At 40.9% G+C, this 14,642-nt stretch overlaps 2 protein-coding genes across 2 annotated transcripts; both read left to right on the top strand.

Moving 5' to 3' along the window:
* The first annotated feature begins 490 nt into the window (after positions 1-490).
* Positions 491-3,335, top strand: LOC143132476 (uncharacterized). Its single transcript, XM_076292067.1, has 3 exons — positions 491-635; positions 1,213-2,021; positions 2,166-3,335. Exons 2-3 carry the CDS (start codon positions 1,268-1,270, stop codon positions 2,876-2,878), a joined length of 1,467 nt encoding a protein of 488 aa, XP_076148182.1. The 5' UTR covers positions 491-635; positions 1,213-1,267; the 3' UTR covers positions 2,879-3,335.
* Positions 3,336-7,501: 4,166 nt separating this feature from the next.
* On the top strand, positions 7,502-10,464 carry LOC143132409 (uncharacterized). Its single transcript, XM_076291951.1, has 3 exons — positions 7,502-7,577; positions 8,368-9,177; positions 9,317-10,464. Exons 1-3 carry the CDS (start codon positions 7,532-7,534, stop codon positions 9,928-9,930), a joined length of 1,470 nt encoding a protein of 489 aa, XP_076148066.1. The 5' UTR covers positions 7,502-7,531; the 3' UTR covers positions 9,931-10,464.
* Positions 10,465-14,642: the final 4,178 nt, after the last annotated feature.

The following is a 14,642-nucleotide window of genomic DNA, read 5'->3' as shown; positions in this document are numbered from 1 at the left end:
CACTACTTACATATGTCAATTATCACAAGGGTCAGACTCCCCAGAACAGCTTGGGGTCAAGTGTCTTGCTCTGTGACATAGCAGTGGCAGCCAAGAATTGACCACACAACTTGCTACCACCAGCTCCTTGCTACCACCAGCCCCTTTCTAACTGTATGTTCACACTGAGAGCAGTCAGACATTAACTTGAGGTATCCTGTTTTTTTTAATTCTATTAGATTAAATGGGTGTCTGGAATGGCCGCTAGGGTCAAGCATCTAAAGCAGGGTTCATTTAGACGCCCCCACTGGAACCAGTGTGTACGCACAGGTACTCACACGCATTCAGTATAAAGTAGTGTGTACATGAACACATGACCGTCCATTCATGTCCTTCTAATCCACATTGTATTGTGAACACAAATATGCAGGCACACACACACACACACTCACATGGGACATAAACACACTCACTCACATACACAACCTGAAGCAATATGATGTTATCAGACACACCCTCTGAACGAATGCAGAAGAGCTCTCAACAAATGTGATCTGTCAGTCCTGTACCTCAGACAAACACTCTCTCACACATATACAGTACGAGGCATCAACCAGTCAGGACATCCACACCTGTGGAACAAACTGATACAGCAGGTAATCACTTTTTTATTCTATAGTAGATATCGGTAATACATTGTCAATCATTTAAAAGGCTGGATGTTCATGTTAAAACATGATCTTAAACATTTCCATAGCATTGTTATATGAATGTGGTTACAAGTATATTAAAAACTACAATTTATAAATGTGTCTTTTATTTGCAACACTATTTTTTACAGACGTTTATGTTTATCAAACAATATCAGCTTTAACAAATGTAAAAAAGCTACAACAGAAGTTGAGCTTGTTTCAATGTATAACCTTAAAAAACACACTTACACACACACAGACGCACATACATTTACGGTTGGCCTTGGGTGTTGTTGGCATTTCTAGAAGAAAATAAATCAGATATTTGTTTACAGTGCATACCATCCAATGCATGCAAGCCTGTTGGGAAGGGGGCTAAATAAGTCCAAAGATAAGCTACATTTTGGCAAGGAATATATTGCATTGTCATTTCCAAGAGATCTTCAAACATTCCAGTAACTATCTTCTAAAGTATGTATTTTGTGTGTGTGTGTGTGTGTGTGTGTCACATCTGACACTTTCTGGCACAATTTTCATTCAGAGCACAACACAGGAGAGGAAATAACCAGCCCTTCAAGAGGTTCCTTCGAGGGAAGATGGAACATTTCCAGACCATTCTGTCAGCTGTGGGGCCCATCTCAATCGTGGCCGCAGCTTTAACAGTGCTCACCTGGAGAATTGTGATCTTGGACATAGTCACAGCGATAGTCAGGGTGAATACTAGACTAGCTGAAGGTATTCTTCAAACTATGGCCAGTACTGTGGTCACAGGATGTGTAAATCTTGTCAAACATTTGGGTCCAGAAAAAGAAAAGAGACTTGCATCCCTGGTGGTCTCTGAGTATGGTGCCATAGGAGCAGCATTAGGTGGAGCAGTTGGTGGAGCTGTTGGTGGGGCGGTGCACACAGTCTTGGGAGAGGTTCTCCCGGTCTTCGGACAGGCAGTTGGGGTCGCACTGGGTGTAGTTTTTGGTAGGATATTTGGCCAGGCATTCACAGACGAAATCCTGAAAAGGAACACAATAACAGACAAAGGGATTGCAGGAGCACTAGGGGGAGCTTTAGCAGGCGGCTTCGGGGCATTGTTTGGCTTCATGATAGGAGGGATTGTTGGAGGCTTTATGGGTGCACTGTTGGGGGCCGTGGGATCTAAATATTTACGCAATTGGTTGAAGGAGACATTTCTTGGAGGAATGCAATGTTTCATTTCAGTGCTTTCAGCCATAGCCATTGGACTTATCACATCCATAGGACATATCACAACAATATTTGGAGTCATAGGCCTGCTTGCAAGCTTGGTGGCAATCCTGGTTGTGCTCATAGCATCCAACAAACAACACACATCCAAAGGTTTGTCAGTAGATTAAAACATTAATTATACAGTTCTAGACCATTGGTCAACACTACCAAACTTGTTTACATTATAATAACTTCTGTTTTGTATACCCATTTACATTCCATACTGTGATAAGTGTTACCTCTGTGCAATTGCAGCTATTCACACCTCTACCAACAAGGAAGATGTGAAAGGAGAAGATGGCAATCAAGAAAAGAACAAGAATGGGAGAAAAGTAGACGATCAGAAACTTGTTTGGCAATATTTTGCCTTGATGCTTTCAGTTGTGGGGCTTATCACAATAATCTTTACAGGTGTAACGGCGGCCTTAACTTTAGTAAGCTTAGCAGTTATTGCAGTGGTGCTCGAACTATTCAGTGGCGGACATGAATCCAATGGTTCATCCGGAGTCGTAACAGCAGCCAAGGGCATTGTAGGACCTGCTGTCACAGGCTGTGGAAAACTAGACGAACTTTTGAAGCAAGTCGTAAGACAGAAAGTAACGCCAGTAGTGTTCTCTAAGCATGGGCCAGATGCTTGCACCATCGGGGGAGGAATCGGTGGAGCAGTTGGTGGAACTATTGGTGGGACAGCACTCACATTCTTGAAGGTGGTGATACATCCAATCTTCGGGCAGGCAGTTGGCGCTGCACTGGGGTTAATTGTTGGTTGGACAATCGCCAAAGCCTTCACTACCGACATCCTGAACAGGAACGGTCAAACGGACAAACGTGCTGCAGGGGCAGTAGGTGGCGCTATAGGGGGGAACATTGGGGCATTTTTTGGCTTCATGACGGGAGGAGTTGTTGGCGGTTTAACTGGAGGCGTGATTGGCATGATGGGAGATAAGTACCTAGGGATCAGGAGTTAATTGGTTTGAAAATAAGTTTTAAGTTTATTCGTTTTAAGGATGTTTCCCGTACAGGATTTATTACACAGAGTACATACTATTTCACAGTATGCGTTTTTCCACCGACAGGGAACCCATTCTTGAACCGGTTCCGTTCAGAATTTTTGAGCCTTGGTACTATCTAGTGAACCATCCTGCATTTCCACCAGTTTAGAACCCGAACCAAAGGGTGTGTCATCAACAATGGGTGTTGCATGCGAAACAAAAATTAATGAAATGCATGAACGGGAGAATGATGCATGAACGGGAGAATGATGCATGAACAGGAGGTGTAAATTAGCATTAACATCTGCAGACTAATTCTAGTTTACTAGCTTTGTCTACTCATGGCAATAGTTGATAAAGAAGGGAAAACACATGGTTTAAGCCTTCTCCCCTGAATGTTGATGTTAAATTGTAATCCATTTGATGGTCTTGACCCTATCTATAATTGCTTGTTATAAAATGTACATTCATTAAGTGTCTTTTGTGAGTTATTAGCAGAATCTCATTAAAATGTGTGTCGTCTAGTCTTGGCGGCTCTATTGCTGGGGTCAGGAGCTTTTTGGTTATGTTTGGACACCGTTTTGTTATCATTACCACCAGGTGTGATTTTCCACAAATATTGATCAGGGGTCTAGCATGGTGTAAGGTTGAAGCCATAATATTCAGACTCTCACGTGCAGGTCTCAAGTGCAGTTTAGTTTTGCCTTTACTATTGTTGCGGTATATGACATTCACATCCAATAATTGTGTATTATAAAATGTAAATTCTTTATCATAAATGTCTTTTGTTAGTTATTACCAGAGTGGAATTCATTGTCATTAACTCATTGAGTGCCAAAAACGTAATATTACGTTTTTCCTTCCCATGCGTTGAGTGCCAAAAATGTAATATTACGTTTTTAGCTTTTTTTTTAATTCCGAAACTAGATACTCTAACACACCTTATATGTGATTTTGGGAACTCTGTGATGAATGGAAATGAAATATATGACGATCGTGAAACTCATGAAAACGCACAATCTGGACATTTTATCTGGACATTTTATCATAACTCGGTTGCCGCTTTGGGTCGAATCAGTGACGCATGCACGTCAGGTCAAAACCAGGCCATTTCCGTGGGTCTATCACTAGGTGGCAGTCTCGCCAGGTCTCGCTGATCACTTCCCGGAAAGTTTACATAAGCAACACTTCATATTTCATGAAAGACGTTATATCTCCATTTCTAGAAAAAAACAGCGATTTTGATGAAAACTAACCACTGTTTAGCTTGGGATGTCTCAGGAACAGAGGCGTGTAGAAATACACGGTTTGCACCCACCGAGAGCTTAAAGTCTCACCTTTTAATCGAGCTATTGTATGTGTTCATAGCTATAACAGAGAATATGCTGTGGCTGTACAAAAATCATCAACAATGGTCTAGATTGCTTGCACTCTAGGACAAAGCTCCCGAAAACAGCTTGGCATTCAATGAGTTAAAATATGTGTTGTCTAGTTTTGGCTTCTCTTTTATTTTGGAACTGTAGAACGAGCATGTTTTGATCTAGCACTGCACTGCACTAGTGGTGTAGATGTGGATTGTGGCTGAGTAACAAGACCTTGTGTCTGTCTCTTCCTCTTATGGCAAAAGTAAATAAAGAGGAGCACGGCTCCCAGCGTCACGGTGATTCCTGGTGATTCAGTGACAGCAGCACAGGCATGAAGGCACAGTGCTGCCGCTCCCATCACACACATCATCATACACTGTGTGTAGGGCACCAAAGTACAGAGGGGGCATCCAAATGTAGCCAATAAATAGTAGCTTTACTGCAAACTGTATTTCACTCTTCCTCGAGAACGTTTACAATGTCAAAATGCACCAACACAGCAAAGATTATACTTTTTTGAGTCCTCTCAATCTCCACCTTTTTTACTCTACTAAATTGGGAGTGTATCTTGCACGCGCAGTAGAGAGACTAACAGAGTGGCAGATTCCAGCTGGCTTGTCATTGTGTATCTCATTTTTAATATAACATTTAAAAGGAAATCATGAAGTCAACAAAGACAAAGCTACAGGAGCTAAAGGTGTGACATGCGAGATTATCCAGGTCCCCCCATTTTTACTGTAAACTCCGATTGGTGAAAGAGCTCCTAAACATAGGCTGCCTTCAATGTGATTTGGAACTGAAACACATTTCATTTAGATAGCTAGGTTCTACCAGGCACATAATTCACTTTTAATTGCGAATATAAATGTGAAGGAACTTTCCATTACATACAGTACGTCCACTTCCAAAGCAATGAGGGAAGCTTATAACAACTTAATATTGTGCATATTATTGTTCAAATAATGCAATCAATATGGCTCAAACAAGGCTTGTAAACAAGAGCTGGCAAAATGGTATTATGAGAACGTACTCAGTGCTCTTAAAGTGACTATGCACCAAGTCAAACAGAATTTTATTAGAAATTAATGTTTAAAATCAGAGTAATTGTTTGTAAATTATAGGTCTTTTATTTCGCTTAACTTCATTTTATTTTATTTTTTGGGGGTATTTTTTAACTCGCTTAGGGCACTGAAATGATAATTATGTCTTATTGGTTCAGCTAGCTGTCATTCAAATCAGACCCCCGTGCTAGTTTTTAAGGAGCTTTATTCCATTTATATACTATTTGCTAAATGTATTTGCTCGCAAAACAAAACGGTTTGTCTGCCTACTACCATATGGTTATTATTTTAATTGTGATAGCCTTATAATTATTCAAAGACTAAGTTTGCACATCCAAATGTCTGACCTGGGAGCAGGACAAACAAACGACCAGACAAAAAAGAGAAAAAGTCCGCTTCAACCAGGGTTTTCTGCTCCCACTTGTTTTTATTTTTCCGTGACGTTTTGGGTAATCACCCTTCTTCAGACGTGAAAACACATACAAAACACACCCCATATATACAATTTCCGGGTGATCACATGACCCTCATTGCAGGTGTAAACAGTTGTTCTCAATAATCGGGCTCACAACCCAGACCATAGTCATTAGTTACAAAGCTGATGACCTTAAGTACAAAAAACATTGAGAGTGACACCCCCTATATACAAGTGACACTGTACACTCAGGGACCCCAACAGACAACCAAAAAAAAAATAAAAATAGAAAAACAGAAAACATGACAAGAGACAACAATAATGACAATACTGTGCATACCCCATCCCCAATATGTACAAACTGGCAATAGCCAGTATTCAAGTCTGATAACAGCAACAATGGGCAAAAAATAGGCATTACACCTTACTTACACCTGGCTTGACATAGTCGCTCCTACTGATCCTGGATTGGCGTTAGTGAAGTGAGTTGAGCTAGGATGACCAGACAACGCTATGTCAAACCTCGCTTTATCACTTATCTTGGATGTCTTAATTCTGCCTTTGTGAAATACCCCTCAGGTGATTGATATGTGATATTAATAATATGAATGATTATCAATTGATAATATTTTACAATAATATTATTATATAAGCCATACCATATGGGGGATGGAGAACATGATGAGCGATATGTTGATGATGCTGTCAAAATGGCGGATGAAGTGGATGGAGGAGTGAATGTGCTTTGTGTTATTCTGGCTGTTGTTGTTGTTGTTGTTGTTGTTGATGATGATGATGATGGTGTGGGTGAAGGTTATTCTGAAAGACCAATGTGAATGATGATCCAACAACAACACGTTACATATAGTGCTTTACTACACACTTGAAGTAAATCTGTCAATCTTAATCTCACATCAGGAACAAGGAAATTAGGCATTACATGACCCCTGTCTCACTCATACACACACCAACAGTTATGAAAACGATGCACTATTCAAGTTCAGCTTCAGCTCTCTCCTCCAGGAGGGAGGAATCATATTTTACCTTACAGATACCCAGCTGTCAAAGGCATTTCCTTATGAAATTCTTTCATTCTCTCACTTATATAAGATATGTGTGCACAAACACACACACACATAGAGAATGCACACAGTGTTCACTTAACAAACACACATATACACCCAGATACATTTTGGAATTTGTGTTTTTATCTTGTTTTTTTCTGTTTGCTGTCTTGCAATTAGGGTAGGTACAGAGGTGCATCTCTGATTTCTAAAAAGCAAGCAACGTGGACTCAGCCCCATTCTAACTGTATGTTCACACTGAGAGCAGTTAGACATTAACTTGAGGAAACCATTTCTATGAGAACCAGTGTCTCTTAGTGCCAGTGGGTGTCTGGAATGCCCGCTAGGGTCAAGCATCTAAAGCAAGGTAGCTCATTTAGACGCCCCCACTGGTCCCAGTGTGTACGCACAGTTACTCACATGTATTCAGTATACGGTTAGTGTGTACATGAACACACACTCACATTAACACATGACCGTCCATACATGTCCTTCTAATCCACATTGTATTGTAGACACAAACACACAACACACACACACACACACACACACACACACACACACACACACACACGGGACATACACACACTCCCACACATACACGACCTGAAGCAAAATGATTTCATTAGACACACCCTCGGAATGAATGCAGAAGAACTCTCAACAAATGTGATCAGTCAGTCTTATACCTCACACACACAAACACACTCTCACACATACACAGTATGGGGCACCAACTTGTCAGGATGTTCACACCTGTGAAACAAACAGGTACAGCAACAAATCGCTTTTATTCTCTTTAAGTAGATTTATTCTCTTAATATATTGACAACCATTTGAAAAGCTGTTAAGAGCAATTCTAAAGCAATCGTTTACAAAGCATTGTTATATGCATGTGGTTAAAACTACATTCTAAAATACTAAGAAAGAAGAAGTTGTATGCATGTCATGATATGTAAGTGTGCTTGCATTCACATATTCATATTTCTTAACAAAACCTCTTTCATAAGTGTATTGTGGCTTCAGCATTTACAAAAAAAAAATAAAAAAAGATTGCAGCCAATTTTTCATTTCCGATTGTGCAGTAGGTTTTTTTTTACCCAGAGACCATTTTACTGAACTCGTCTATATGATACACTAAGTGCCAGTGCTGTCCCCGACACCTACACCTTCACTACATAGTAAAATGGCACCTAATCCCAACCTGTTGTCTGACCTGTGCAGAACTACAGGGGATCCTGTACAAGTCCTCTGGGATGCCTGGAGCACAATGTCCCCAAATATGTTGCCTCGCTACATTCCAAACTTTGCATTATTTACCCCCTGCAGCTGTGTTTGAACTTGAAACATTTCGTACATTTACTTTTTATGTCTTTCAATACTTCTCTTAACAACTAAACAGAAATGGCTTTGGGTGTTGGCATTTCTGAAAATAAATAAATAAATCAGGTATTTTTTTTTACAGTGCATACCAATCAATACATGCAAGCCTGTGTGTGTGTGTGTGTGTGTGTGTGTGTGTGTGTGACATCTGACACTTTCCATGCACGTTTCCATTCAGAGCACAACACAGGAGGGAAGATGGTGAAAGCAGATAACCACCAGAGGTTCCTTGGAGGGATGAGGCAGCGTTTCCAGACCATGCTTGCAGCTGTGGGACTCATCTCAATCATGACCGCAGGATTAACGGTGCTCACCTTGAGACTTGTGATCATAGTCATGGCTCAAGCGATAGTCAGGGCAATTGTCCGACAAGGTATTGTTCAAACCATGGCCAGTACTGTGGTCACAGGAAGTGTAAATCTTGTCAAACATTTGGGTCCAGAAAAAGAAAAGAGACTTGCATCCCTGGTGGTCTCTGAGTGTGGTGCCATAGGAGCAGCATTAGGTGGAGCAGTTGGTGGAGCTGCTGGTGGGGCGGTGCACACAGTCTTGGGAGAGGTTCTCCCGGTCTTCGGACAGGCAATCGGGGTCGCACTGGGTGTAGTTTTGGGTAGGACATTTGGTGAGGCATTCACCAACGAAATCCTGAAAAGGAACGCAATAACAGACAAAGGGATTGCAGGAGCACTAGGGGGAGCTTTAGCGGGCGGCTTTGGGGCATTGTTTGGCTTCATGATAGGAGGGATTGTTGGAGGCTTTATGGGTGCGCTGTTGGGGGCCGTGGGAGTTAAATATTTAGGCAATTGGTTGAAGAAGACATTTCTTGGAGGACAACAATGTTCCATGTCAGTGCTTTCAGCCATAGCCATAGGACTTATCACATCCATAGGACATATCACAACAATATTTGGAGTAATAGGCCTGCTTGGAAGCTTGGTGGCAATCCTGCCGGTGCTCACAGTATCCAACAAGCAACATACATCCAAAGGTTTGTCAGTAAATACAGTTCTAGACAACTGATCAAAAACTACTAACAAACTTGTTTACATTATAATAACTCCCATAAACTGTTTTGAATAACAATTACATTGCATACTCTGGTAAGTGTTACCCCTGTGTAATTGCAGCTACACACAACTCTACCAACAAGAAAGAAGTAGAAGACGACCAGCACACCTCTACCAATAAGAAGGACGTAAAAGAAGAACACGACGATCACGAAGAGAACCAGAAGTGGATGAAAGTAGACGTCCAGAAACTTATTAGGCAATATTTTGAATCGATACTTTCAGCTGTGGGGCTGATCACAATAATATTTGCAGGGGAAATGCCGGCCTTCACACTCGGAAGCTTAGCAGTGATCGCAGCGGTGCTTGAACTACTCAGTGGGGTACACAGATCCAAGGGTTCGTCTGAAGTCGTAAGAACAGCCAAGGGCGTAGTGGAAGCTGTTGTCTCAGGTTATGGAAAACTGGATGAACTTTTGAAGAGAGTCATAGGACAGAAAATAGCACCATTAGTGTCTAAGCATGGGCGAGATGCTTGCACCATGGGAGGAGCAATAGGTGGAGCAGTTGGCGGAACTATTGGTGGGGTAGCGCACACATTTTTGGGAGTGATACATCCAATCGTCGGGCAGGCTGGTGGTGGTGCACTGGGGGCAATTGTTGGTTGGACAATCGGCAAAGCGTTCACCGGCGACACCCTGCACTGCAAAAACTGCTTATCTAAGAAAACCTAACCAAGTGTTATTAGTCTTCAGAATAAACTGAATTACTTAGTACTTTTTCCTAAAATAATTTACTTAATTGAAGATGAGACAGAAGATGCCAGTGCAATGACCAAATTTGTCTCGATAAGACTCTTTAAAATTAGCCAGTCTTCTTCAATTAAATGATATTTCGACAAAACACCATGTAAGTCTCTTCATACTAAAAACAATAGCAAATTGATTTTATTATCTTAATATCATTTGGTTCAATTTTATTTTTGCAGTGTGGAAAGCGGATAGACATTGGGGTTTATTTTGACTTCATGATGGAATGAGTTGTTGGAGGTTTAGCTGGAGGCGTGACTGGCATGATGGAAGATAAGTACTTAGGGATCAGGAGTTTATTGGTTTGAAAGAACACATTATGGATGTTTCCTGTTCTGGAGTTATTACTGATCACAGACTATTTCACAGTGTAGCAGTGGGTTGAGGGTAACTGATGTTGTTAAAGGTGCTCTAAGCAGTGAGACGTGGTTTCTAAAACATTTCTAAAACATTTTAGAACCATGAAACATAAACTGTTCCAGCCAATCACTGGCGAGGTCCGCGTTTAGGAAAGTTTCAGTTGCACCGGAGGGAGGGGCGAGCTAGCTCTCTTTTTATTTGAACATCAACAGAAGTGATGTTACTCAAAACATTGCTTAGAGTACCTTTAAGTTTTGATCCATTTGATCGTCTTGAACCAAGAATTGTGAAATGTGAAAAAGAAGAGTGAAATTAATTATCATTAAAATGTGTGTTGTCTAGTCTTTGTGTCTCTTTTATTGCTGGGGTCAGGAGCTCTTTTTGCATACTGCTTTATTATCCTTACTACCCCCCTAAAGCAAAATTTCCAGAACAACTTGAGTGAGGGATCTAGCATTGTCTGATGTCATCATATTCTGGAGCAGATATGACTCTCATGTCAACTGCAATTTAGTTTTAGCTATAGGATAACTGAAACACAAAATAAGTAGGGCAGCTTTATTGTATGTCTCTAAAAATATTTTATTCCTGTAGGCTATGATAGTGTACTTACATTGCAGCTACATTTTAGAACAGTGCAGCTACATTAACTCATTCCTGTTAATGTCTTTCAGTAGCCTATTGTGTAGGTTATAATAGCTTAGTTTCCTTGTGCATGAATATGACTTGACATTTGTAGCCTACATTTCTGTCAGTCTAGTCTTGTGACCCATCTTTACCAAGGGTACCCTTCCGAGATAGAACCCTTTTGACCCTAATGCCGTCAATGTTGAATTTCTGGCATATGACGTAAACTGATCAATCTGACCAACAATTAACGTCGATATGACACTTTTTTGCTGTCTGGGTTAACAAATTACTCTATGGCGACGGCCTTATGTTATCATTACCATACCATTATATTACCAGAACTAATAAGTCATCATAATCATTCTCAGCATGGTTTTATGGTCATATCAAATGAAATCCTCAAAAAGGCAAAATCAGTAATCAAAAATAGACGCTGCTTACATCTTGCCCAAGTCCATCTGAACAACCCCAGGGGAGATCACAAATCCCAAAAAAGAAACATATTTTGTATGGAAATCACACTTCTCAGCCTTGACAAACAGCCAGCTGTTGATCAGCTGATTAGCCGCTGCAACACCCGCCTCACATGAAAATGAAGTTAGTCCAAGGTTGGAGAGGAAATCAGAAAATCATCCAAAAACAAATGCAATCCGATTAATAAAATCCCTAAGGACATTGTTAACATGGGCTTGGAAGATGGCGGGTGCATTAGTAAGTCCAAAGGGAAGCACTAGAAGAGGCCTGTATGAACTCACAGACCAGGTTGGGGTAAATGATCATTACAGTTGCGTATGCTCTGACTGCCTTACCATCTAGGCTGGCTCTGAGATGGTAGAAATACGGCTGGTGGCTGTGTGAGGGATGCTAGTATGTGTGTAGCACATGGAAAGAGCAGTGTGACGTGGTGCCATCACTACAGTTGAGTATATGCGCTCTGACTGTCATACCAAGCACACTGCCAAACATGAAGCCCCTGTGCAGCTGCTTGTGTGGGTGGAAATAGAAGTGTGATATGGATGACAAAACTGGAACTGCTTCATGGGTGTGCCATTATCTGAAAAATGATTGATGTTCTAAACAGTGCATCACAATACAAAATTCAACCAAGTAGTGGTATAAATACTAATGAATTCTGCTTTGATATCCCATTAGAAACACTTAGATGGTGTAATTTTAGATGTCATGCAGTCACCAGCTAACGTCATTCGGTAGCACAAAACAAGAAGTGTAAGCATTTCTCTGTTTGTGTGTGGGGGTGGGGGAAGAACCATTTTAAGCTTATATAAGGAACAATAAAACTAGGCAGATGCTTGCTCTCTCCCTCTCTCTCACACACACACACATTTGCATACACACACAAACCAACCATACACCCACATCAACAGATAAAAAAACGGAGTGTCTATTCGTACCCCTGGCCACACAACTAGGCTATTCACACCCTGTTACATAACAACAAAAACATGTTGCTCGCGTGCCCAAAAAACATGGCCGACATTCGTTTTTTCGTCAGCAGAAAGTGAAGAATTCTGAACGGTTTCAGCACTAATATCTGTTCAAATTAAAGTTTAGATGGAAAAGTTGTGTTTTATTTTCATAATCTTTGTTCAGTGAACACATACAACCGTCAGTTTGTTAGCTAACAGAAATTTTGTGAATATGACGTTCAGGCCTATAAACTATAAGTTTACCTGCAAACTTCAACTTCTTGTCAAAGCAGATAGTGCAGTGGTCACAGGCAAGGGCTGGCATGTGGGAGACCGAGGTTCGATTCCCGTGTGATGCGTTTTGGCGGAGTGAGTGTGTATGTGTACCAACGTCTCTGGAGAGAAGGCGCGCAATTTGAACAAGAAATTGGTTCCCAAACAGAAGTTTTGATTGCAACAATTAGCTAGTTCATGCACCAGGGTGTAAATAGCATGCAGTACTATAAACACCTGGGTACGAATAGCATCCACTTCTAACTGTACATTGATGCAAACAGCATACCTTATTCAGAGTGCCTATTACACAGCTGAGCTATTCACACTCTGTTATGTAACAACAAAAAAAAACATGTTGCTTGTTTATTAAAAAAAATATTATTACATTGTGTGATCAATATGCCAGATTAAATGCACAGGGGTGCAAATAGCATACACTGCTATTTGTACCAGACAAGGTACTAATAGAACACTTTGCTGTGTGCACCGGGGTACGAATAGCATACACTGATATTTGTACCAGACGAGGTACTAATAGAACACATTGCTGTGTGCACCGGGGTATGAATAGCATACATTGATATTTGTACCAGACAGGGTACTAATAGGACACATTGCTGTGTGCACCGGGGTACGAATAGAATTCACTTCTTATTGCACCAGGGTACGAATAGCATACACTGCTAATTGTACCAGGGGTGCAAATAGCCTTACCCATAAAAAAATGCAATACTCTAATTCAACCTCAGCTCTCTCCTCCAGGAACAAGGAACTGTGTAATGCCTGGGGCGCTTGATGAGGGACATGCCAACAGGTGATCAGCTGTCTTAAGGAATTTTTGGTTAGCAAAGTATTTTGGCAAATTCTTTGATTCTAATACGATACACCTTCTACAGACACACACACACACACACACACACACACACACACACACACAGTGCGCTGTAGTTTGTACACACACACACATGAACACATGACCATCCAGGAGTCACCTGCTGACGTAATCAGTTTGTGCAAAACAAGAAGGGTGCGTACTTTTTTGTGGAAGAATTATATGAATAAATTATATAGAGTAAATATGTCAGTCTTCAGCTCACATCAGGAACAAGGAAACTAGAAAGGCGCTGCATAACATGACCTCTGTCTCTCGTTCTTTGTCTGTCTCTCTCACACAAACACACACACACATGCATACAGAATGTACACAATGTAGACTAACTCAAACAAACACACATGCAACAGACTTACAAAATGCACTATTCAAATTCAGCATCAGCTATCCTCCAGGAAGGAGGAACCAGATTTTACCTTACAGGTGCCCAGCTGTGAAAGGGAATTCTCTCACCGATATACCTTTAACATGTCCACACACCCACACACAGATAATGTTCACAATGAAACCTTAATCAAACACATACACATCCAGACACATTTTCGAATGTGTGATTTTTTTGTGTTTGCAGCTTGCAATCAGGGTTGTTACAGAGGTGCATTTATTTTATCCAACACAACTTACATATGTTTTATCCAACGTTTTACATATGTTTATGTGTTCATATGTTTTATCCAACACATCTTACAAGGGCCAGTCTCCCCAGAACAGCTTGGGGTTAAGTGTCTTGCTCTGTGGCACAGCAGTGGCAGCCAAGAATTGATCCCACAACTTTTCTGGTTACTGCCACCAGCCCCTTTCTACAGTAACTGTATGATCACACTGAGAGCAGTCAGACATTAACTTGAGGTATCCTGTTTTTGTTTTTTTTAATTATTGTTTCTATGAGAACCAGCCTCTCGGCCCCGAGAGCTTCAAAAATGGCCTGGTCAAGTACATACAGGCTACTCACATGCATTCAGTATACAACAGTGTGCGCATGGACACACACCTACATTAATACATGACCGTCCATTCATACATCTTCTAATCCTTATATTATTGTGTAAAAA

Source organism: Alosa pseudoharengus, unplaced genomic scaffold (genome assembly GCF_046254945.1).
Source record: "Alosa pseudoharengus isolate Yale_2024_CS ecotype anadromous, Long Island Sound unplaced genomic scaffold, YU_APseudo_1.1 YU_APseudo_1.1_scf_1, whole genome shotgun sequence".
In the NCBI taxonomy this organism is placed as follows: domain Eukaryota; kingdom Metazoa; phylum Chordata; class Actinopteri; order Clupeiformes; family Clupeidae; genus Alosa; species Alosa pseudoharengus.
The sequence above is the reverse complement of the archived record's forward strand: the minus strand, read 5'-3'. Positions and strand labels throughout refer to the sequence as shown.